The sequence below is a fragment of the Pyrus communis genome, chromosome 2 (genome assembly GCF_041283825.1).
Source record: "Pyrus communis isolate YQ-2024b chromosome 2, ASM4128382v1, whole genome shotgun sequence".
NCBI classification, from domain to species: Eukaryota; Viridiplantae; Streptophyta; class Magnoliopsida; order Rosales; family Rosaceae; genus Pyrus; species Pyrus communis.
The window spans coordinates 10,002,132-10,029,154 of NC_142566.1; the positions used below are offsets into that span (position 1 = coordinate 10,002,132).

A 27,023-nucleotide genomic window follows, 5' to 3' on the forward strand; every position below is an offset into this window, starting at 1 on the left:
GCATTCGTAACTATGAACTGCATGATACTCTTGCCTAGAATTTACTTAACACAATCATGACTAGTGACTTTTACTACTTGTAAATATAAGTTCATAACAATTAGGTGAAATTCCCTTATATTTTAGCATCAAATTCATGCATGAAAACTAAGTATGCATCCTTAATCAACACATAAGAATAAGTTCTCAATAAATCAGATGAGTAAATCGTATTCATGTTTTACGAAACAATAACTGGAGGAAATCAATTCATATAAAACATATGTCCATGGCTTTGAATTCGCCTCTAACTAAGAAGAATTTAGTTCCTCATGTTCATCATAATTGAAAACCAAATTAAAATAAACATCAAACTAAAACTAAGGATAGAAAGAACCCAGAAACGCTCCAACACTCCAAAGTAGGCAGCAGCACTCCCTTGGATGGTGGTAGGCACGACACTCTTCCTCTCCTTCCTTCCTTGTGATGTGAAAATTAACTTGACACACAAATTAAACCCTATTGTTGACAATTGTAGTATATATGCAAGTAGGGATTGTTCTAGACTGGGGATTAACTAGGGATGCTAATCAACACAAATAAGACTTAAAAACACTAAACTAGACTCTAAGAACTTAAAACAAGCTAAATAGACCCAAAACACACAAACTAAGTTGAATTGACTCAGAACGGGTCCTAGATAGTGATTTGGACGAAAATTGAACTAAAAAGACTCAAAAGACTCAATATGGATAGATTCTGATGAATTGAAACAAAACTAACACAAATAGGAACTAATGGGGTATTTGGATGAATTTTGACCTTAACTTGACTCAAAACACTAATAGAACTAAGCTTAAACAGATTCTAACTAAGTTAAACCACTAAATATTAAAGGGGAATTGATTTTGACGAAATTAACTAAACTAGGCAGATTGCAAAGCTAAACAGGTTAGACACTAAATTGGTTGAATTGAATGGGTAAAGGCTAGCTAGAGGGTCCTTCTCCACACATGCACATATGCAACACAAATTGATTTCCAGTTATTCTTCCTTTAAACCATGAATGACAATGCCCCAAATTAATCCTGAGAAGCACAAAATAACTTTCAGATTTTCCTAGTTTCATTGAATTGGATGGAATATGTATCGGCAACCAAATTATTCTTATCAAGTTCCCTACATGAACAACATAATAGAGATACAATCAAAGATCATTAAGCTTTGTGAAAATCATAAGCATTGACAAGGCATTTGTAACTATGAACTGCATGATACTCTTGCCTAGGATTTACTTAACACAATCATGACTAGTGACTTTTACTACTTGTGAATATAAGTTCATAAAGATTAGGTGAAATTCCCTTACACTCTAGCATCAAATTCATGCATGAAAACTAAGTATGCATCCTTAATCAACATACAAGAACAAGTTCTCAACAAGTTCTCTTTCTCCAATGGAAGCCACGACAAATTTCTTGTTCTCCAAAGGCTACGGCAAAGGTGTATTTTTTGAATATATGGTGTGTGGTACCCTCTTTTCTGCAGCACATAAGTGTATATATATGTGTAGCACGGCAAACCCTAGAGATTAGGGCTTTGACTTAGCAGAAATAAAGGATTAGGGCTTAAAGGTGCGGCACAAGGCTTGGAAAAGGAGTCATAGCCCAATTAATTTTTGATATGGACTTGCACAATCCAAATCCACAAGGAAAATGCCCAATTCAAATCAGAATCCAAAAGGGAAAAGGGCCATAAGGTGCGGCACAACCCTTGGATTTAGGAATAGGCCTTCTAGAAAGGGAATTGTGGCAAATTTCTAGAAGGAAAGGCATAAGGGTTGCGGTTTACATTTAGGATCAAATAAGGTGTTCTAGAACCATATATCTAGGTATATAAATCTGAAATTAAGCCCTTTTGCAGCTGAAATTAAGGTGGAACAAGATTAGGATAAGGTTTGGATAAGATAAGATTGTTTGAATAATGTTCCATGTTTCTTGCTCTTTCCTTATCTTCTTTGTCTTAAACTTGTTTCTCCAAATTTGTAGCATGTTCCTAGCCTTTTTTTACTTCAAATTCGTCCATCCACCTTGCTCCATATGCAAGCTATCCATAATAAGCCCAAAACTGCTCCAAATAGCTCCAAAATGCACTTTCTTGCTTCTTTTGCCATTTAGACTTGCAAGCACACGAAAATAGCTTAAAACACTATAATAAATGGAAACTAGCTATGTAAATGCAAGAAAACAAGCTAACTAAGTCGCATAAATATGCTCCTATTAAATTCCCCCACACTTAGCTTTTGCTAGTCCTCGAGCAAAACAAAGAAAACAAAACACAACCTAAACCTTCCAACAATTGCCTCAGGGATTTCCAATGCAACATGACATGTTAAAAATCACTACTCACATAGATTTTAGTTATCCCTACTCTCGAGCATATACTTAACCGTAGTAACCACTCACCAGCTCGCATTTAATCAATTAAAACAACATTTTGAATGTAGTAACATGCCTTAGAGAATTCCCTCAATTCCTCACTGGATATACTCTCTATTTTCACACAGATTTTCTGACTACACTCCCTACACTAGGTATATGTGAGAAGATTGATGTAAATATGTAGACTGATACTCACATATGTATAATCAAAGAAGGCACTTTCTGGAATTATTAACATGTATATGATCTCATGAATGGAATGCCACTACTTAGACGCGAGAACTAGGGATACCATATGCTCAAACCAATTTTAAAGTCCACATATTGAAACACATAACAATCAAGATAGAAGTCAAAGGGTTGTGATGGGGCTAAGGTATTGGCTAACAAAGAAAGGTTAGAATTCCAAAGAAACATCTTCCCCCACACTAGTTTTTCTGCAATTTGTAGAACAAAAGGAATTCCCTCTAAGTCATGCTTCACTATCCTTTAAGAACAAGGGTATGGATAGTCCTATTCTAGGCTAGGTAAGGATAGTGTGGCTAACAAAGAAAATAGGCTAAATAAGGCTCAAAGGGGTTAAACCTACAATACATATGCAAAGGGTAAGGCTTTTTGGCTTTGGTTTTAACTAAACAACTTCATCTTATTGTATGTTATGCAATCAATATCATGCTTTGAATGAAATGGGCATGAATTCTAGTATTTGGAACTATAGTGATCAAATGCATTCTAAGTAGCAACCAAGCAAAGAATAATGAGATCATGCAACGACTTTAGAAAACAAAAACATCAAGATTAATAACTCTCCAAACAAAGTTTAGGCACAAGTCTCTCAGGGTTGTAGTGTTAGTTTGAGTTTCTTCCTTCAAGCATGTTACAAAAACTGATTTTTTTTCCTTTTTGTGATTACATGTGAATTCGTAAATGACAACTACAACTAAGCATAAACCAAAGAGCATATCAAACTTCCATCCATGTTTGTAATTTTCTTTAACAGTCATGCAATTAAAAACCAAATCCTCATCATTGTGTTGGAAGGTATCCTAAGACACAAACAAACATAAAAACAAAAACGACTCGAAAAATGACTCTTTTTGCGTTTTTCAAACACTCTTTTCGATTTTTTATTCAAATTTTCGTGTTTTCTGTTTAAGACACATAAAAACACCTCAAAACACACTTAAACACAGTGAGTAACAACATTAGAAGTGATAGGTGATAAAATGCCACGAAAATCATGCAAAAACATTTGTTTACCCCCCCTCCCCCACCTAATCCAAACATTGTCCTCAATGTTTTAAGCATAGACTCACAAACAAACAAACAAGTAACACAACTAACAAACATGACAATCATGGCAAAGTAAAAGCAATAAAGAGCAGGGTAAAAGAAAGCAAATCTGGTTGCCGAAACCTAGTTTCAATGCATCGTTTCAAGATTATGTAAACAATCATCAAACGAATCACCAAAAACACTAAAATCATCCATGAATACCTTAATGATCTTTTCAACATAATCTGAAAAAATACTTACCATGCATCTTTGAAATGTGGCTGGTGCATTGCACAAACCAAATGACATTCGACGATAAGCAAAAGTACCAAATGGACAAGTAAATGTGATATTTTCTTGATCATCTAGAGCTATAACAATTTGATTACATCCCGAATAGCCATCAAGAAAACAATAAAAAGAATGACCGACTAACCTTTCAAGCATTTGATCAATGAATGGCAAAGGGAAGTGATCTTTTCTTGTGGTGGCGTTGAGCTTCCTATAATCGATGCAAACTCTCCAACCTGTTTGGATACGGGTGGGCACAAGCTCGTTCTCTTCATTCTTCATCACAGTGACTCCAAATTTCTTTGGCACAACTTGGACTGGCGAACAACAACTATCAGAGATTGGATAGATCACTTCACAATCAAGTAGCTTGATAATCTCCTTTTTCATGACTTCCATCATTGGAGGGTTGAGTTGGCGTTGAGCCTCTCAAGATGGTTTAGCCCCCTCCACCAAAATATATGATGCATGCATGTAGCAGGGCTTATTCCCTTGATATCGGCCAATGTCCATCCAATGGCTGTTTTATATTCCTTTAACACCTTCACCAATTTTTCTTCTTCTTGTGTCGTGAGTGAGGAAAAAACTATGACGGGCGAAGTTTCTTGTTCTCCCAAGAAAACATACTTCAAGTGGTTTGGTAATGGTTTAAGCTTAAGGGAAGGTGGTTGTATCACTGAAGGTAACAACTTATTAGTAGAAACAGGAATTGGAATTGGGATTGGAGACTTACCATTTTGTCATGGCAATGACTCTAGAGCAACCACCACCTCAAATACTTCTTCACAAGGGGGCACAGCATGGAGTTCTTCAATGGTGTTGTGGGTGTGGTTTGCTCCTGCCCCTTGGTTTTTGAGTCCCATTCCATGACTGTTTCAAGTGCATCCTCATGTAATTGTTCAAGATGTTCCTGCGCCAATAAATCAATAGTATCAATAGAAACACATGAATGATCATCACTAGGATACCTCATAATTTCAGAAATGTTAAAATCAATAATCTTACTATCAAATTCCATTGTCGATATCCCTTTGAACACATCTATCTTGGTGCGGGCTGTTTTCACAAAAGGTCTCCCAAGAGAGGCTAGGAATGTGCTTAATATCTGGAGAAACAAATTTGGAAGTATTGAAGATAAGGAATCAGCTACAAAGAAGGAACATTATCCAAACAACCTTATCTTATCCAAACCTTATCCAATTTTATCTTATCTTATCCTATCCTAATCTTTTGCTACCTTAATTCTTGCTGCAAGAGGGACTCCCAAATGACATTCGAACACCTAAATATCAGGTTTCTAGAAGCCCTATCCTTCTCCTACATTGGTGCCACACGTTTCATCCCTTTCCTTCTGGAAAACTACCACAATACCCTTTCTAGAAGGTGATGTGAAATATTCTAACACTCAAATTAAAACCCTATGATTGTAGTATATGAAAGTAGGGATCGTTTTAGGCTGGGGATTAGAAGGGATGCTAATCAACACAATTAAGACAAAAAAATACTAAACTAGACTCTATAGATTCTAAACTAACTTAAAACACTCAAAACAGCAACAAACACTCAAAAAGACTCAATTTTAGACCTAACAAGTGTTTTGGACGAAAATAAACCTTAACTTGACTCAAAAGACTCAAAGAAAACAGATTTTGACTCAAATAACAAGACTAAATGAAAGGGGGATTGTTTTTGACGAATTTAAAACTTAAAACCAAATCTTTGTAGAAAACACTTTGGAAAAATGAATTTAAGTGCATTAAATGGGTGAAAGGCTAGTTAGAGGGTCCTTCTCCACACATGATATATGCATATAAACCAATTTCCAGTTATTTTTCCTTTAGACTATGAATGACAACACCCCAAGTTAGTTGCATCGCACAACTAACCATCAGTTTTTCCTTATTTCATTGAATTAGATGGAATACGCATCTAAACCAAATTATCTTTCTCAAGTTCCCTATATGAAATGCATGATAGAGATACATGTCAAAAGTCATTAAGTTCTATGAAAATCGTAAGCATTGACAAGGCATTCATCACTATGAAACGCATGAGACTTATACCAAGGATTTACTTAATACGATTGTGACTAGCAACCTCCACTACTTGTGAATATAAGTGAATAACTATTACGTGAGGCCTCCTTATACTTTAGCATCAAATTCATGCATGCAAATTAAGTGTCGACCCCCAACCAACATACATAAACAAGTTTTAATAACTTAGATAAGCAAATCACATTCATGCCTTAAAAAAAAAATAACTGGATGGAATCAATTCATATAAAACATATAATCATGGTTTCAAAGTCTCCTCTAGCTAAAACAAGTTTAGCTCCTCATGTTTCCAAAACAAAGATAATTAAACTTAAACATTAAAAACAAAGATAGAATACACCTAGAAACACTCCAGGGTTTGGTGTGAATTTGGGGTAGAGGGTGGTGGTTTTTGAGTGTTGTGGCATCATGTATTTATAGGGTGAAGGGGAGGCACGGAATTGGGCTGAAAAGGAGAGGCATTAGGACTCCAAATCACCAAAGAACAAGGACACTTTCAATCAGATTCCAAGGAGGACAAGGAATGGTCCTTGTGGCAAATTCTAGAACTTCTAGAAGGGTTACATGTGGCATAAACTTAATGCACGAAAATAGGGCTTCTAGAACTTGATATTTAGGTGATTTAATATGAAAAGAGTCCTCTTTGAAGTTGGAATTGAGGTAGGAAAAGATTAGGAGAGGATAAGATAAGGTTGGATAAGGTTTGGATAAGATAAGGAAATTTAGATAATATTCCTTCTTTTTAGCCGATTCCTTATCTTCAAAGTCTTCAATTTAATTCTTCTAGATCTTAATCACATTCCTAGCCTCTCTTGATCTTCAAATTCATCCATCCACCTTGCTCCATGCATGTGCAATCCATTCCAAGCCCAAAACTGCTCTAAAATGCTCCAAATTGCACTTTCTTGCCAACTTTGTCAATTTCACCTAAAAACACCCGAAAATAGCTTAAAACACTCTAACAAGTAGAAATTAGCTATGTAAATGCAAGAAAACAAGCTAACAAAATAGCTGAAAACACTCTAACAAGTAGAAATTAGCTATGTAAATGCAAGAAAACAAGCTAACTAAGTCGCATAAATATGCTCCTATCAGAGGGCCTATTCCCTACAGGTTTTGAATCCCTTTCCCCTTGGTCTCTGCCGTGAAACCCTAGTCTTTTTCCCTAGGATTGTGCAATCCTTTTCCCTTCAGAAATTGTGTGAACCCTAGCCTATAAATACCTCATTATGCCGCACAAATCAGACCACCGCCCTCTACCATCGGATCACTACACCATCCACCACACCTCAAGAGCCTAAATTCAGAAAATCCCTATTGTGCCGCAGCAAGGAAGGAAGGAGGAGCCACTTGGAGCCGTGCTTGCCATTCAAGACGTTGGATTGTTGGAGCGTTTCTAGGTGTATTCTATTCTTTGTTTTGCAAACATGAGGAACTAAATTCGTTTTGGCTAGAGGAGACTTTGAAACCATGATTATATTTGCAATATGAATTGATTACCTCCAGTTGTAATTTCATAAATCATGAATGCAATTTACTTCGCTGTTTGATTGATAACTGATGTGAAAATTAACTTGACACACAAATTAAACCCTATTGTTGACAATTCTAGTATATATGCAAGTAAAGATCATTCTAGACCATGGATTAACTAGGGATGCTAATCAACACAAATAAGACTTTAAAACACTAAACTAGACTCTAAAAACTCAAAATGAGCTAAATAGACCCAAAACACACAAACTAAGTTGAATTGACTCAAAACAGGTCCTAGAAAGTCATTTGGACAAAAATTGAATTAAAAAGACTCAAAAGACTCAAAAGACTGAATATCGACAGATTATGACGAATTGAAACAAAACTAACACAAATAAGAACTAATGGGGTACTTGGACGAATTTTGACCTTAACTTGACTCAAAACACTAATAGAACTAAACTTAAACATATTCTAACTAAGTTAAAACACTAAATATTAAAGGGGAATTGATTTTGACCAAATTAACTAAACTAGGCAGATTGCAAAACTAAACAGGTTAGACACTAAATTGGTTGAAGTGAATGGGTAATAGGAGCATATTTATGTGATAAGTCACAGTTTGCATGCATTTATATCCTCCTTATTTGGCGTTTTTGTGATTGTTTTAGAATGAACTAGTTGCATTTTACATTATTTGGTGTTAGTGTGCAGCCAAGTGTGAATTTGGATCAAAAGGAAAGCAAATGAAGTAAAAACATTCCAGAAATGATGTGAAGTGTTAAGAGATGTAATTCGGCCATATTGGGTGATTTTAAACAAGGCAAAAACATTGAAGTCAATTATGTGGTTCCAACACCAAAACATGCATTCACATGCATGTCACAACCTTGGCCGTGTGTTCCCATATCATCCCATCAGATTATACACTTCTAAACACCAAACATGCAATCACATGCATGATAACATCCATTCCGTGCAGATTCCATGTTTTAACACCCAAAACATCCCTCACATGCATGACTCACAATCTGACCTTACACTCCATTACCTTCCTCATACTTCATCTTTGCAGAAATCCACATGCTTGCACATTTCCCTTTTGTTATTCACCCATTATTCCAGAAAATCACCCATTCCTTGTTCATGCCGTGTGCTTTATTCCCACCTCCAGATTTGTACAAACAATTTTTGGTGCTCCAATTCACTTTTGGCAGATTCCACTCACTTGTTGCAGCAAGGACACATGCATTTTGATTAAACAAAACACATACTTGCAGATCTTGTCCATGCCATGCGCCCACTACCTCAGAAACCCATCATTCCATCACTTATGCACTGCCATCTGAGTTAAACAAATGGTAGATCCAATCTGATTGTCTCTCCATCATTAGACTCATTGAGAAATTCACCAAGACTGAGGGATTGCTCTCTCGGATTCATTGTATTACACACACCATTTTTTGCACCACTTCTGATTATCATCCACACTCATTCTCCCTCTCCATTCCATTGCATTTCGGCATTCTTTTCCTTTCACAGAAACTGTCCATTTTCTCTACCATCCGCAAGTTTTCTTCTTCAACCAATCCATTACACACCCATAACCTTTCCCATTTCACTCCATTCTCTGCCCATTTGCTCTTCCCTTTGCAGAAAACATACCAAGTGGATCTCATTCAGTTGCATCATACTTGGAGAACCAACCCCAAAGGCCACTTCTCAAGGACTTCAAAATCAGTTTGGCTTCAAGGGTTTATTCTTATTAATTCTATGTTCATTCATGTTTTATATTTTTATGATAAATATTTTGTAAACATGAATTGTAACTAATCCTCCTCTAGGGATTCGATGTAACCTTGCAAAGTTTGCCATGTAATTAAGTTAGAATGCTCATTTTGTCCATCTATTTCTTGTTTCATTTTCTGTTTTAATGGTGACTTTGTGTGTTGATTTTAATGTTTGATCATCATTTGAATTAATCACAAAGTTGTGTAGCCAAGATTAGAACACACATCATGCATAATCTTGGTAGATATGTGAATGAATGAAGGGAGTGTTTAGCACACATCTTGCCGAGTTATTCCCTTTAGTTTTATGAAAGTTTCTTGTACATTACATAATCTTGATTATGAACCAAAGTTGCACATCACAATTAGGTTCATGATTAGAGACATTTGATCAAATCCACACATCATATGGTTGATCATATCCAAGTGAAACAAACTCAAGAAATAGGTAGATGAATGAGTACAAACTAACTTGACAAACATGGACTTAGTTGAGCAATGGTGAAACCGAATCCCTAGTTTCATTTCCATTGATACTATCCCATTACATTAGTTGTTGATTCATTTATTTGTGTTTATTTCATATTCTCATGCTTTCAAGTTACAAAAACAAATCTGTCTATTTAGATTAGTTTGATTCATTTCCAAATCTGCCTAGTTTGTTTAGTTTGATTCATTTCTTAGACTTCTTGCAAACAAGTAATTACATAGGTCCAATTAGTCCCTGTGGATTCGACGCCCTTACTTACGCCATTATACTAAATATATTCTAGCATTAAGAAGGAAATATACATCAACAAAAATGGCGCCGTTGCCGGGGACTGATTTCAGTCCCTTGTAATTGCTTATTTGCTTGTTTGCTATTTTGATTAGTGTCAAGGTTCATAACTTGTCAAATTGATAATTGGAAGTTGATTTAAGTTGCATACATTTCATATATGGAAAAGAATCCCTTAGCCATTCCATTATCCATTGGTTTACATCAATTTGCTTTACAATCTGCTTTTGTTATAATCTGTCCATTTAATTGCATTTCGTCCAAATACAATTTCTCCCCATAGTTTGTTAAGTCTTAAGCTTAGAATCTGTCTTATCTTGTGTTTTTAGGCAGTTTGAGTCAAGCTCAAACCTAATTTTCGTCCAAAATTGAGTTTAGTGTCAAAACTGCCCAGTTTGTGTTTTTAGGCAGTTTTGAGAGTTTTTAGCTTGTTTTGAGTCTTGTGAATCTGTTTTGAGTCCTTTGAGTCCTTTCAAACGTTTTTAAGTTTATTTTTGTTCATTTCATTGTTGTTTGCTAGTTAAACTTTGTTCTTTTCATTATAGGCAGATTCTTGATTTTCATTCAAACTTGTGTTACTTTGTTTCAGGTAGTATATGTCAAATAGACTTGTTGAGTTAGGCCAAAGAATTGAATGGTTGAAGGGCCACACTTTGGACAACTTTGTGCCATCAAGTTCATCCCTAATCCGTGAGGAAGAGGAAAGGACTTCACCTAGTTCAACAAGTAAAGGATCTGAGCAATTTGATTGGGAAAGAGAAGAAGAGATGGCGGGCAACCTAGATGAGCTTAGAGCTTTGGAGGACTTTGCTCAACCAATCATACCAAATTCACCTTCATGCATCTTGCTGCCCACAGAAGCTAGAAACTATGATCTCAAATCTTCACATTTCCATATGTTTCCTTCATTTTATGGCTTACCTAATGAAGACCCTTTAGCTCATATTAAAGAGTTTTACAATGTTGTGAGTGGTTTACCTTTGCAGGGGGTAAGTGAAGCAAATTTGAGGATGAGAGTGTTTCCTTACACCTTGAAAGATAGGGCCAAGAGTTGGTTGATGACTCTAACACCAGGTTCCCTCACCACATGGGATGCCGTGGCTAAGAAGTTCTTGGAGAAGTTCTTTTCCACTCAAAAGACAGCCACATTAAGGGGACAAATCTTCAACTTCAAACAAGATGATGGTGAACCTTTCAATGAGTGTTGGGAGCGTTTTAAAGGCCTCTTGATACAATGTCCACACCATGGGTTACCTTTTCACTTACAAATGCAAATTTTCTATGATGGACTAACCCAAAATTGCCAATCAACTGTTGATAATGCAGCAGGTGGAGCATTGAAGAAAAAGAATGCTCAAGAGTCATATAACATTTATGAGATGTTGGGGTCTAATGCTCAACACAAAGATTTAAGGGGTAAGAAAGTGGGAGTCTATGAAACAAGTTCTAATCATGAGCTTTTGTTGCAGGTAGCTAACCTAGAAAGGAAGCTTGAATCCGTGCTCAACATGGTGCCAAAAGTAAATGAAGTATGTGCCATTTGCAACATACCAAGCCATCCTACTCACCAATGTCCATCTAGGGAGGCTTACCCCGAGTATGTTCAAGAGCAAGTGAACCTCATGAATTCTTACAATCAAAGGCCAAGGAATGATGTGTATTCCAATACTTATAACCCAAATTGGAGAGACCATCCCAATCTTTCGTGGAAGAGCAACAATTTCCAAAATTTCCAACCAAAACCTGCCACTACCCTTGAGGATACGGTTAAATTGTTAGCCCAAAACACTTTGCAATTCCAACATTCCACAAATAGCACTCTCCAACAACATTCAGCAGCCCTAACCAAAATGGAGACACAATTGGGGCAGATTGCAGATGCCTTGAACCAAAGAGAGGTTGGGAAGTTTCCAAGCCAACCCGTGATACTCCAAAGGAACCAAGAGCAAGCCAAAGCAATCACTACACTTAGAAGTGGTAAGGTTATTGATAATAGAGTTGGCAATGAAGTTACTAATGAATATGATCATGTGAATGCAGGTGTTACTCAAGGAGACAATGAGAAACCAAATGAGGAACCAAGCCATGCCACTTCCTCATTTGAAGCACCAAATCTTCACAAGGCCGAGAAACCATACACTCCACCAATACCATTCCCTGGAAGACTTGCCAAGAGCAAGCAGGATAAGTCATTCAAAGAAATTTTTGATATACTAAGCAAAGTGAATGTTAACTTACCTTTGCTTGATGTCATTAGGAACATGTCGGCATATGGGAAGTTCTTCAAGGAGTTAAACAGCTACAAAAGGAAGTATGGACCACATGAGAAGGTAGTGGTGTCTGAGAATGTGAGTGCAGTTTTGCAAAGAAAACTTCCACCAAATCTCAAGGACCCAGGAAGTTTCTCTATCAACATCACCATAGGGGACAAGAAAGTAGAGAAGGCAATGCTTGATTTGGGTGCTAGCATCAACTTAATGCCTTATTCAGTGTACCTTCAACTAGGTTTGGGAGATTTGAAAGCCACCACCATTTCATTACAACTTGCAGACAGATCAGTTAAATAACCAAGAGGTATAGTAGAAGATATTCTAGTTCAAGTTGATAAACTAATCTTGCCTGCAGATTTTGTAGTGTTGGACATGGAAGAAGCTCCTATACATGATCGTGAGTTGCCAATATTGCTTGGGAGACCTTTCATGGCCACGGCCAAGACCATCATTGATGTGCAAAATGGACTCCTCACTATGACAGTGTCAGGAGAGACAGTTCAATTCAAAGTGTTTGAATCTCTTTCTCATCCTTCTTCCTCTCTTGATTGTTATGCCATTGATGTGCTTGATTCACTTGTTTTCTCTAAGTTCTTGCAGGCACAATCTAATGAACCATTACAAACTGTTTTGAGTCAATCTCAAGATGAGTTTGATGAAGAGGATGCACTCATGGAAGAAGTAGCTGCCTTGGAAGCATTAGCACCATATCATTTGAATGTTTCACCTCTTTTAGAGCCTTTAGAATCATCAATGTCACATCTAACTCCTTCTACTGTTAAAGCACCAAAACTTGAATTTAAACCACTTCCACCACATCTAAAATATGCATATCTAGCTGAATTTGAAACTCTTCCAGTAATCATAGCTTCTGACCTCACCCCAATTGAAGAAGATAAACTAATTAGGGTGTTAAAAGAGTTCAAATCAGCTTTTGGTTGGTCTATTGCAGATATCAAGGGAATAAGCCCTACCATGTGCATGCATAGGATCCTTTTGGAGGAAGGAGCAAAAACAAGCCGTGAGCCACAAAGAAGGCTCAATCCACACATGAAGGAAGTTGTTAGGAATGAGGTGTTGAAATTGTTAGATGTGGGGATCATATATCCCATTTCTAATAGCAAATGAGTGAGTGTTATTCAGGTGGTGCCTAAGAAGGTGGGAATCACTGTGATGAGGAATGAAAACAATGAGCTTGTGCCCACAAAGCCCACGACCAGTTGGCGTGTTTGCACCGATTACAGGAAGTTGAATTCTAGCACTAGAAAAGATTACTTTCCTATGCCTTTCATAGATCAAATGCTTGAGAGATTGGCAGGTTACTCACATTATTGTTTTCTGGATGGATACTCAGGTTACAATCAAATTGCAATCGCTCCAGAGGATCAAGAGAAAACAACCTTTACTTGCCCCTTTGGCACATTTGCATACAGGAGAATGCCTTTTGGACTCTGCAATGCTCCAGCAACATTCCAAAGATGTATGTTGGCCATCTTCTCTGACATGGTAGAAAGGTTCATTGAGGTATTTATGGATGACTTCTCAGTGTTTGGTTCCTCTTTTGATGAATGTCTTAACCATCTATCGTTAGTACTTCAAAGATGTCAGGAAACAAATTTGGTTCTCAATTGGGAAAAGTGCCAATTTATGGTGAAACAAGGAATTGTGTTGGGGCATGTAATCTCTAGCAAAGGAATGGAGGTAGACAAAGCCAAAATTGACGTCATCACCAATATGGTAGCCCCCACCACTGTGAAGGGAGTAAGAAGTTTTTTGGGCCATACGGGCTTTTATCGTCGTTTCATTAAGAACTTTTCAATGATCACTCGTCCATTATGCAATCTGTTAGCTAAAGATGTTGTATTTCATTTTGATAAGGCTTGTATGGATGCATTCAATACTTTGAAAAATGAACTAACCTCGGCCCCTATTATTATGGCACCAGATTGGTCTTTACCTTTTGAATTGATGTGTGATGCCTCTGACTATGCTATTGGTGCAGTTTTAGGGCAAAGAGTGAACAGGCTTCCACATGTGATCTACTATGCAAGCAGGACTCTGTATGATGCCCAACTTAACTATTCCACAACTGAAAAGGAGTTGCTTGCTGTTGTTTTTGCCTTAGAAAAATTTAGGTCATATCTTGTGGGATCTAAAGTAATTGTGTTTTCTGATCATGCAGCCCTTAGGTACTTAATGACAAAGAAGGATGCTAAACCACGCTTGATTAGATGGATACTCTTACTACAAGAGTTTGACTTGGAAATTCGAGATAAGAAGGGCAGTGATAATGTTGTGGCTGACCATTTGTCCAGGCTTAATGAAAACCATGGAGTTGGACAACCTTTGCCCCTAAATGAATCATTTCCAGATGAACAACTCCTTGTTGTTCAAGAAAAAGAACCATGGTATGCAGATTTTGTTAATTATCTTGCTTGTGGTATAACGAGAAATGACCTTTCTTTTCAGGAAAGAAAGAAGTTCCTTGCCATGGTAAAGCACTACGTTTGGGATGAACCATATTTGTTTAAATATTGCCCTGATCAAATCATTAGGAGATGTGTCCCAGAGAGTGAGCAACAAAGCATCTTAACATTTAGCCACACATTGGCATGTGGAGGCCATTTTGGTGCCAAAAAGACATCGCTAAAGGTTTTACAATCTGGTTTCTTTTGGCCTACTTTATTCAAAGATGCTTTTGATTTTTGCTCTAAGTGTGATAGGTGCCAGAAAATGGGGAACATTAGCCGAAGAAATGAGATGCTATTGAACAACATTTTGGTGGTAGAACTCTTTGATGTTTGGGGAATCGATTTCATGGGACCATTTCCATCCTCTTTTGGCTACTTATACATATTAGTGGCAGTGGATTACGTATCCAAATGGGTTGAAGCCATTGCTACAAGAACTAATGATCATAAGGTTGTGTTGAATTTTCTTAAAGATGTGATTTTTTGTAGGTTTGGAACCCCAAGAGCTATTATTAGTGATGGTGGCAGCCATTTCTGCAACAAACCTTTTGAATCCTTGATGAAGAAGTACAACATCAACCACAAAGTGGCAACCCCGTACCATCCTCAAACCTCAGGACAAGTGGAGATTAGCAATAGGGAGATCAAGAATATTTTGATGAAGACTGTGAGCCCTACAAGGAAGGATTGGTCATTGAGGTTAAATGATGCACTATGGGCATATAGAACAGCATACAAGACCCCCATTGGCATGAGTCCTTATCGCCTTGTGTTTGGGAAAGCTTGTTGATGCGAGATTTACTTGACACTCAAATTAAACCCTCGTTTGACAATTGTAGTAGAATGGATAAGTGAGGGATCGTTCTAGACCGGGGATTAGGAGGGCTTGCTAAAACCTTCTAAATTGACTTAAAAACATAAAAACTAAATTAAAATACTCTTAACAAGACTACTAGGACTCAGAATGGCTTTGAAAAACTCAAATTGTCTAAAACAATCAAATTGACTCAAATAGAAGCTAGAACTTGATTTAGACGAATTTGCAAGTGTTTATGACTCCAAAAGCTTAAAGATACAAAAATAAAACAAATACGAATGATTAAGACTTAACAAAATAGGGGGGGGAAATTGTGGTTGGACGATATTAAATTAAATGGACAGAATATAATTAAAGGCAAAATGTAAATATGAATGTGATAAAAATATGGATGATGGAATAGCCAAGGGGTTCTTCTCCACACATGTTACACTTGCAAAACAAAATTGATTCTCAGTTGGTCTTTCGATAAGTTGTGAAACTCAATGCTCCAAGTTAATTAGATCCACTTAGATTAACTTTCAGATTTTCCTAAATTCGTTGGATTGAATGGAATACGCATTACAACCAAATTATTCTTAATCAAAGTCCCTAACTATGGAATACGCATGATAGAGACATTCAACAAAGATCATTAAGTTCAACGGAAATCATAAACATCGACGAGGCATTCGTTACTATGGAATACGCATGAAACTTATGCCAAGAATTCTTTTAACGCGATTGTTTATAAGCAACCTCCACTACTTGTGAATATAAGTTCATAGCGATTAGGTGAAATTCACTTATATTCTAGCGTCATATTTATGCATGAAAATTAAGCTTGCAATCTCAATGAACATACATAAATAAGTTATCAATCAAACAGTTAAACGAATTGAATCCACAACTTATGAAATTCCAACCAAACGTAATCAATTCAAATTGCAAATATAAACATAGTTTCGAATCACCCCCTAGCTAAAGGGGGTTTAGTTCCTCATAACTTTGAAATTAAAGAAACACCTAAACATTCCAACAACTCAAACGTGAATTGTATGAACGTTTAGGCACTCTTCTCTTCCCTTCTCATACGTACAAAACAAAGAGAATTAAATTTAAACTTTGAAATCAAAGAAACACCTAAACATTCCAACAACTCAAACTTGAATTGTATGAACGTTTAAGCACTCTTTTCTTCCTCGTTGTTGTAGCACAAGGTCTAAGGTGAGCTTTGGGGATTATGTGAAGTGTTTTGGAGGGATGGGAAGTGGTTGGATAGTGGCTGCAATGAAGGAGAAAAACTGCACAGAAAATGGAAGGGGAATTGCGGCAATGGATGTGTATTTGTGTTGTGTGAAGTGTTGTGAATGGAAATATGAGATATGAATTGAATGAATGAATGCAAGGGTATTTATAGGAGTAGTGGAGGGAACATATGGTTGTTTGTTTAAGATGCAAGTGGCTAATTAATGATGGAAAAGTATGTGATTTAAAGGATGCAAAGTGAATGAATCATGAATCATTGTGGATGAAAGGTGGAAGTGCATGTGTTGATGACTAGGTTAGTGGGTGGAAATCTGAAAATGGCATATAGGAATGGGAGCTCACGGTTTGAATGTGTAAAGTGTGTGTGAATGCATGTGAAGATGCAATAAATAATGCATGTAGGGTTAGGAAATAATGAAGAAATGCATGTGAGATGTTTGGAAAGGAAATGGGAACCCATGGCAATGAAGTTGTTTTGTGTTGTGAATTATGATGAATGCATGTGAGTTAAAGAGGGAGAATGTGGTGAAATGATGAAGTAGGAAGGTGGAAATGCATGTGAGATGTTTGGAAAGGAATAAAGAATGAATGGTGGAAATGTGAGTGAATGATGTGCATGTGTGAGAATGCATGTGGAATTAAGAGGAGTATGGAAGTGAAATAAATGAATGATATGTTAAGTGATAAGTGAATGATATGTGGTGAGTGATAAGTGAATGGTTTGATAAGTGATAAATGAATTAGTTTAAAGGGCTAGGGTTTAAGTACATAGAATGGGCCTAAAATAGGTTGGTTTGTATGGCATAATGTGTTTGATTGGGCTAGAGCCATTGTTTTGTGTCTTCAAGTGCATACAAGGCCTTCAAATTCGTCCATCCTCTTGGCTCCATGGATAAGCTATCCAATCCATGCCCAAAAATGCTCCAAATGGCCTCAAAATGCACTTTCTTGCTCCCTAGGCCCTTAGAACCTGAAAACACACAAAAGAAGCATAAAGGACTAAAATAACGAGAGAAACATAACGTAAATGCACGAGAACAAGCCATTTAAGTCGCATGAATATGCTCCTATCAAATACCCCCACACTTAGCTTTTGCTAGTCCTCGAGCAAAACAGAATAAAAACAAATAAACAAAACGACACTAAACACGTAAAACACAACCTAAACCTTCCAACAACCGTCTTAGGGATTTCCAATGCACATGACAAGTTAAAAATCATCATTCTCATAGATTTTAGTCATCTTCACATTTAAGTACATTCTTAATCATAGTCACCATATACTAGTTCACAATTAAGCATTTAAAACCATGTTTTGAATGTAGTAACATGCCTTAGAGAATTTGCTCAATTCCTTTCAAGATATGCACTCAATTTTTACTCAGATTTTCTAACTACACACCCTAATCTAGTCATATGTGAGAAGATTGATGTAAACATGAAAACGACACTCACATATATGTATCACAAAGAACGCAAATTCTGGAGTTAATAATCAATTTTAGATATGATCTCATGAATGGAATGCTACTACTTAGACGCGAGAACCAGTGACACCATAAGCTCATACCAAGTTCAAACTCCACAAATTGAAATACACAACACTCAAGATAGAAGTCAAGGGTTGTAACGGGGCTTGGGGTATGTGGATAAAGAAGGGATATGGAAAACAAAGGTTCTTAAAGAAATAGTGAGCAAAGCATTTTAATCAACTTAGAATTCACTTTTGAATGAAAACTCAACTTTTGAACAAAAAGGGAGAATTTAGACAATTTACGCCCAGAATTGGTGTTTTGGAACCTTTCTTCAATCACTTATTCTTTTTTTTTTTTTTTTTTTTTTTTTTTTTTTTTTTTTTTTTTCTTTTGAATCTCAAAACATAAACACTTAAACATTCTCTCCCCCACACTTATTTTCTTTCATAATGTAACTCAAAAGGAATTCAATTAAGTCATGCTCACTATCTTTTAAGAACAAGGGTAAGGACGGTCATATTCTAGGTTAGGTGAAGATAAAGTGGGTAAACAAAGAACATGGGTTAACATGGCTCAACGGGGGTAAAACTTACAACATATACGAAATATGGGAAGCGAGGCTATTTGGCTATGGTGGCAACTACACAACTTCATCTTGATATATGTTATGCAAATCAATAACATGCTTTGAATGAAATGGGCATGAGTTCTAGCATTTGGAACTATATGATGAAACGCCTTCTAAGTAGTAACCAAGCAAAGAATAATGAGATCATGCAACGATTTTAGAAAACAAGAAATCACAGATTATACTCTCCAAAGAACGTTATAGGCTCAAGTCTCTCAGGGTTGTAGCATTTGTTTGAGTTCCTTCCTTCAGGCATGTTACAAAAACTAAATTTTCTTTTATGATTGCATGTGAAGTTATACATTATAACCATAACCAAGCATATACCAAGAGTAAATCAAACTTTTCTCTATGTTAATAACTCTTTTTAATAGTCATGCAATTACAAACCAAATCCTTATCATTGTGTTGGAAGGTATCCTAAGACACAAACACACACACAAAAACAACTTTAAAACAACTCTTTTTGGGTTTTTCAAAACAATTTTTCAAATTTTTATGGGATTTTCGAATTTTTAAGACAAAACACACTAAAACAATTTTAAAACAGTGAGAAACAACATGTGAAGTGATAGGTGATAAAATCCAATGAATTTGCATCAAATATACTTAGTTACCCCCCCACACTTAAATCAAACATTGTCCTCAATGTTTTAAGCATAGATTCACACAAAGCATAAGTAAATACACAAAAAGCACTTAAACATACTAAACATGGCATAATGTAATTAACAAAGAGAAGAGTTTAGAGACGCAAATCTGGTTATAGAGTGTAAATTCCATCTTCTCTTTGTTGATTGCATTGAGGCTTGATCTTGATGATTCCACAGGCTTACTCTTGAACTGGTTTCTGCCCATCGTTGATTTTCCTTTGTGCTACTTCTTGAACTGGGCAGCAGGATGGTTCTTTTGGTCTCCCCCGAAGGTCTGAGCTTATCCTTTTGGTCTGTTTCTTTGTTCAATCTTTCCAATTCGTATTGAAAAGGGTTGGAGGATAACTCAGCCTATGTTTGTCTCCACATGCTTCAATGTATCATTTTCACTTGCCTTACTCGCTCCCCTTTGCAGAAGTGGTCCCTTCTCCGGAAGTGTATCAACCGTTGAAGATGACTACTCGAGAGCAACGCTAGGTAAGCAATCAGGAATAGATTCCAGGCAGTTGGCTCCAGATCGGAAGATTGACTCCAAGTGCCGGCTGATTGCTTCTTTTACTTTGCCATGCGAGTAAGAACAAGGACAAAGAAAAAGACAGGGAAAGAGCATGATATGAGATACTTTTGCTTTTGACCTTGATGATATGAGATACCTTTGCTTTTGAAGAAGCGGTGAATGAATCAGCACATGTATTTGTTGTGCTGTTTCCTCCTGGGTCATATGTACTCCAGGCATCTGGTATCATCTTTGGGGAAGAAGAAAGAATTGAGTCTTTCGAAAGGCTTTGCTGGGAGTACGCCCTCAGAGGTGAGGGAGAGTTGGGCATTTTTCTTCAGGTTTGCCCTGCCATAAAAGACGAAGGTCGACATATATAGAGATAATATCAAGTGGTGGTACTTGTTACCTTTGTCAACAAACGTTTTGATCCCGCAAATCTGGCTTTTTGAAATAGTGGCGCCTCTTCGATCTCTGAACACGCCTCTTCGATTTCTGAGCAGGCGTCCCTTCGATTTCTGAACGACGCCCCTTCGCTTTCTGAACGACACCCCTTCGCTTTCTGAACGACACGTGGTAGTGCAGATGCGGCTCCTTTTGACAAAGCTGCACGCGTCTTCCGAAAAGCAGAGAAAGCGTCGCCGAACTTTGCGCTTGTCGGCTAAAGATGTGTAGTTGTGATGATGGCCTCCACGTGTTGTCTGAAAAGAAGAAATCTTTTGACAAAGTTGAACGCGCCTTCTGAAAAGCCGAGAAAGCGTCGCCTAAATTACGCCGGAGATTCCGGCTTTTTTTTTTTTTTTTTTTTTTTTGAATTGGTGGACGCGTCGCCTTGGCTTTTTTATTGAGCTATCGATCACCACAACAAACACACTCTGCAGATTTCCCATTCTTGAAAATCGACTCCGGCCCTTTGAAATTTAACTCCATCCCTTTTCTTTGAACACTTTTGAAAAAATGGCAAACTCATCGAACCTTAGCTTGGAATTGAGCCTTAGCAGTGATACGGGCGCGCCGCGTCAAGGTAACGTATGGCGCCCTTCTTTCTTTTCTTCTAACGGTCCTCTTTCAGGTGAAGACTCTGTGATGCAGGACGCCACAACAGCTACAATAGTAGCTAGGAACCTCCTCACTCCAAAAGATAGTAGGCTGCTGTCAGGACGGTCCGATGAGTTGGCCGTTCAAGAGTCCCTCGCACTTAGTGTTCAGTGTGCGAGTTCTGTGTCCAACATGGGCCAACGCCTGCTTGCCCGCTCCCGTCAGGTGGAATCATTGATGGCAGAGGTGGAAAGTCTCAAGCAGGAGATCCAGCAGCTGAAGTATGAGAATAGAAGTTTGCACGTGCTTGCAAACAACTATTCGACGGGCATGAAGAGGAAGCTTGATGAGCTGCAAGAGTCTGAAGGTCGGATTCACAGTGACCGTCAAAGGTTCTCGTCTTTCCTCCAGAGGCACCTTTTTCCTGGCTCATCCAGCGCTTGGCCAAGTATTGAGGCCTGGAATGCTCTATCTTCGATGCCTCCCGCTCCGATGCCTTCTGTTTCTACGCCTTCCGCTCCGATGCCTTCTGTTCCTACGCCTTCCGTTCCTACGCCTTCCGCTTTAAGAGTAAAGCCACGTAGTGGGGCCTCAAGCAAACAACCTTTATGAAGCATCATCTTTCTTTGTTTAGCACTGCCTATCAATAAATCAAACATTTTCTCAATGTTACAATCATAGACTCACACAATTAATAAACAAACAAACAATAACAACTAAACAACCTAACAAGGCAGAAACGAAATAGCAACAAAGAAAAGAATTTTTTTTTTTTTTTTTTTTTTTTTTTTTTTTTTTTTAAATTTTTATCAAATTTTCGGAGTTTTATACCAAGACACTATAAAACACACTAAAACACTCTAAAAACGCTTAAAACAGCAAGAAACCACATTCTAAGTGAAAGGTGAATAAATCCCACGAAATTCATGCAAATACAAATTGTTTACCCCCCCACACTTAAATCAAACTTTGTCCTCAATGTTTTAAGCAGAAAGTCACAACAGAGCAAGCAAATAAACAAATACGAGAAAGAAAGCAAAGTAAAGGCAGTAAAGAAAAAGAAAGGAATAAAAATAAGTCTCTTAAAGGGGTTTCCAAGTTCTTCTCTATTCGGATGCATGGGTTGCCTCCCACGAAGCGCTTTCTTTTACGTCTTGCAGCCGGACGGTACCTCCGTTTAAGCTTGACTAGGTTCCACGGCATGGAGGGGTACCTCCTCCACGACATGCTCCTTAAACAGCTCGTAATAGGGCTTCAATCGATGCCCATTCACTTTGAATTCTTGCTGCGTCCTTGAACTTTTGATTTGCACTGCACCATGAGGGAAAACATTAGTAACAACAAACGGGCCAATCCATTTAGAACGCAACTTACCAGGAAACAAACGTAGGCGAGAGTTGAAAAGTAACACTTTCTGCCCAACTGTGAAGGTCTTGGTTCGAATCATTTTATCATGGAATGCTTTGGTCTTGGCTTTGTACATTCGGGCATTCTCATAGGCTTCATTCCGAATCTCCTCAAGTTCATTCAATTGGAGCTTCCTATGAACTCCCGCTGCATCTATGTCCATGTTGAAAGTCTTCACGGCCCAATGTGCCTTGTGCTCTAACTCTACGGGCAAATGACATGGCTTACCATAGACGAGCCGAAAAGGTGACATCCCAATGGGTGTTTTGTATGCCGTACGATATGCCCACAGTGCATCATCTAAACGTAAGCTCCAATCCCTCCTTGTTGGTCCAACGGTCTTCTCCAAAATTTGTTTGATTTCTCGGTTAGACACCTCGGCTTGGCCATTTGTTTGAGGATGGTAAGGTGTGGAGACCTTATGGTTGACATGGTACTTTCTTAGCAACGCCTCAATGGTCCGATTGCAAAAGTGAGACCCTCCATCACTTATGATTACTCTCGGCATTCCAAACCTAGCAAAAATGTTAGTTTTCACGAAATCTGCAACCACCTTAGAATCGTTAGTACGGGTGGCTTTTGCTTCCACCCATTTAGAAACATAATCAACGGCAAGCAAGATATAAGTGAAACCATAAGATGGAGGGAAAGGGCCCATGAAATCAATGCCCCAAACATCAAAAATTTCAACATTAAAGACAGGGGTTTGCGGCATTTGGTCCTTGGTACCTATGTTACCCATTCGTTGGCAACGATCACAAGACATACAAAAGGTTCTAGCATCCCTAAATATAGTCGGCCAATAAAAACCACACTCTAAAACCTTGAGGGCAGTGCGTTGTGTGCCAAAATGACCACCACATGCATATGTGTGACAAAAGCTTAGAATTGAGTGAAATTCAGAATCATGCACACATCTACGTATAATTTGATCTGAGCAATACTTCCACAAATAAGGGTCATCCCAAACATAGAAACGTGCATCATTTTTAAGCTTATCACGTTGGTGCTTGTTTAGTTCATTTGGAATTTGTTTAGCCACCAAGTAATTCACTAAATCTGCATACCATGGTTCACTTACCTCAATGGAAAGCAGCTGCTCATCGGGAAAAGTTTCAGGGATAGGTACGGCATGTTCATGCTCCTCGTGGATCATTCGGCTTAAATGGTCAGCCACTACATTCTCGCTTCCTTTCTTATCCCGGATTTCAATATCCAATTCTTGAAGAAGAAGAATCCAACGGATAAGCCTCGGCTTTGCTTCCTTTTTCGTGAGCAAGTACCTCAAAGCTGCATGATCAGAATAAACGATTACTTTAGTACCAATTAAATATGAACGGAATTTATCTAAAGCAAAAACCACAGCTAGAAGTTCTTTTTCCGTCGTGGAGTAGTTCAATTGGGCATCATTGAGAGTCCGAGAGGCATAGTATATGACATGCGGCCGCTTGTCTCTTCTTTGTCCTAGAACAGCTCCTAATGCATAGTCGGATGCATCGCACATGAGCTCGAACGGAAGGCTCCAATCTGGAGGTACAATAATGGGGGCTGAGACTAGCTTCTCCTTGAGTTGGTTAAATGCCGAATTACACTCTTCATCAAACTTGAATGGCACATCTTTTTGAAGCAATCGGCAAAGAGGGTTGGACATCTTGGAGAAGTCCTTGATAAAACGCCTATAGAACCCTGCATGGCCAAGAAACGAACGTACCTCTCTAACCGAAGTAGGAGAGGGTAAGTGACGTACAAGGTCTATTTTTGATTTATCTACTTCAATTCCTTTTTCTGAAACAATATGTCCTAAAACTATACCTTGTTTCACCATAAAGTGACATTTCTCCCAATTCAAGACAAGGTTAGTTTCAACACATCGTTTCAAAATTAAGGTCAGATTATCCAAGCAATTATCAAATGAACTCCCAAATACACTGAAATCATCCATGAAAACCTCAATGATCTTTTCAACAAAATCGGAAAATATACTTACCATACACCTTTGGAAAGTGGCCGGTGCGTTGCATAAGCCAAATGGCATGCGACGATAAGCAAATGTTCCAAAGGGACATGTGAATGTGGTCTTCTCTTGATCATCCGGGGCTATCACAATTTGGTTATATCCAGAGTATCCATCAAGAAAACAGTAAAAAGCATGACCGGCTAACCTTTCGAGCATTTGGTCGATGAATGGCAAAGGAAAGTGATCTTTCCTAGTCATGGCATTTAGCTTCCGGTAATCGATACATACTCGCCATCCAGTCTGAATGCGTGTAGGCACGAGCTCATTCTCATCATTCTTGATAACAGTTACTCCGGACTTCTTGGGAACGACTTGAACTGGAGAGACCCAACGGCTATCGGAGATAGGGTAGATCACTCCGCAATCCAAAAGTTTGATTATTTCCTTCTTCACCACTTCCATCATCGGAGGGTTGAGACGGCGTTGAGCCTCTCGAGTTGGTTTAGCCCCCTCCTCAAGAAGTATACGGTGCATGCATGTGGTAGGGCTTATTCCTTTAATGTCGGCCAAAGTCCACCCTATGGCTGTTTTGTGCTCTCGCAGCACCCTCACAAGCTTCTCCTCCTCCATTGCCGTGAGACTTGATGAAATGATGACGGGCAATGTTTCGCCTTTTCCCAAAAACACATACTTCAAATGGTCCGGCAACGGCTTAAGTTCAAGCGATGGTGCCTGAACAACAGAAGGTAGCATCTTAGTGGAAACTGAATTTGAAAGTGAGAGTGGAACCTTACCATATTGTTGTGGCAATGACTCAAGGGCTGCCACAACCTCAATTATTTCTTCACTAGAACCCATTGCAAAGAATTCCTCCTCCTTGCCGTGGCCTTGCATTGGCCCAAATCCTTCATTTTTGCGCTCTATGGCCTTAGTGATGGTTGTTTCCAGGGCGTCCTCATTCAATTCTTCAAGGTATACCTGCGCCAAAGAATCGATAACATCAATGGAAAAACAAGAATGGTCATCAACGGGATATCTCATAGTTTCAGAAATATTAAAATCAATCACTTCCCCATCGAATTCCATTGTCAAGGTGCCTTTGTATACATCAATCTTCGTTCGGGCCGTCTTCATGAATGGCCTACCAAGGAGAATCGGCAAAGATGTAGAATGGGCTGAATCCTCCATGTCTAGGACGTAGAAATCAGCCGGAAAAATTAAATGGTTCACCTGCACAAGCACATCCTCCAAAACTCCTTTTGGATACGCGTTAGAACGATCAGCCAATTGTATAATTACACCATCTTGTTTTAATTCACCCAAATTCATAGATGCATAAATAGAATAAGGCATGACATTTATGGATGCACCTAAATCAAGCATGGCATGTTCAAAACGATTATGTCCAATTACACAAGGAATCGTGAAACTACCGGGGTCTTTGCACTTGGTAGGCAGTTTACGTTGCAAAACAGCGGACACATTCTCGCTTACCTTCACTACCTCTTTGTTTGCCCTTCTTCTCTTTGTATTGCATAGGTCCTTGAGGAATTTAGCATACTTTGGAACCTGTTTGATTGCATCGAGAAGCGGTATGTTCACTTGCACTTTCCGGAACGTTTCAAGAATGTCCTTCTCGCTTTCTTCCTTTTTTTCTTGCATGAACCTGCGAGGAAAAGGTACATTGGGCAGATTAGGACGTGAAGTACATGAATTTGAACTTAAATTACCTGATTTGGCCGAGTTAGGGTGATCTGCCTCAGGTTGTGTCGTCTCTTCATCTACTTTCTGGGCAGATTTGGGATTGTTTGGCTCGGTCCCAACTTCTTTTCCACCCCTTAGGGTGATGGCCTTGGCGGATTCAAATCCTCCCTTTGGATTGACTGTGGTTGAGCTAGGAAGCTTTCCTTGCTCTCTAATCTGTCCAAGGAACTCAGAAATCTGCCCTATTTGTTTCTTCATATCCGTCATTTCCTTCTCGTTATTTGCTATCCGGTTGTTTTGATTTTGCAACCCCTGCGAAATAGAGGTTAGTAATTGCATAGCTTGATCACTTTCCAAGGACGTACCTGAATGAGATGATGTCGAAGGTTGTTGGGGTTGTTGGGGTGCATACGGCTTGGAATAAAAACCAGGGGGGTTTGGCCTAAATCCTCCTTGTTGGGCAGCTTGTTGTGGCTCCCTCCATTTGAAGTTTGGATGGTCCCTCCATCCGGCATTGTAAGTGTTCGAGTATGGGTTGTTTTGATTTTGTCCTTGGAAACCAATTGCATTGGCAGATTCCCACCCACCATTCTCGATTAGTTGAGGGCACTTGTCGGATGGATGCCCTTGAATTGAGCACACGCCACAAACTTGGTGTTCTTGTGCTTTTGGACCAATCACAACCTGAGAAACAAGAGAAGTAAGATTAGCAAGTTGTGATTGAATTTCAGAAATAGCACTCACCTCATTTACACTTTGTTGTCGTGGGGCT

At 38.4% G+C, this 27,023-nt stretch overlaps 1 protein-coding gene and 1 non-coding gene across 2 annotated transcripts in view; both read right to left on the bottom strand.

Annotated features, from left to right (window-relative positions):
* Window positions 1–4,740: 4,740 nt before the first annotated feature.
* LOC148698554 (uncharacterized) overlaps window positions 4,741–27,023 on the bottom strand; it is a 44,090-nt gene continuing 21,807 nt past the window's right edge. Inside the window, exons 3-4 of the mRNA XM_088678311.1 lie at window positions 25,526–26,242; window positions 4,741–4,896 (exon numbers count right to left, since the gene is read on the bottom strand). Coding sequence (XP_088534437.1) covers window positions 4,741–4,896; window positions 25,526–26,242 — 873 coding nt within the window. The remainder of the gene's footprint in view (window positions 4,897–25,525; window positions 26,243–27,023) is intronic.
* LOC148698555 (small nucleolar RNA R71) lies at window positions 11,229–11,339 on the bottom strand. Its single transcript, XR_015960269.1, has one exon. It is a non-coding gene; the product is annotated as a small nucleolar RNA R71 (small nucleolar RNA).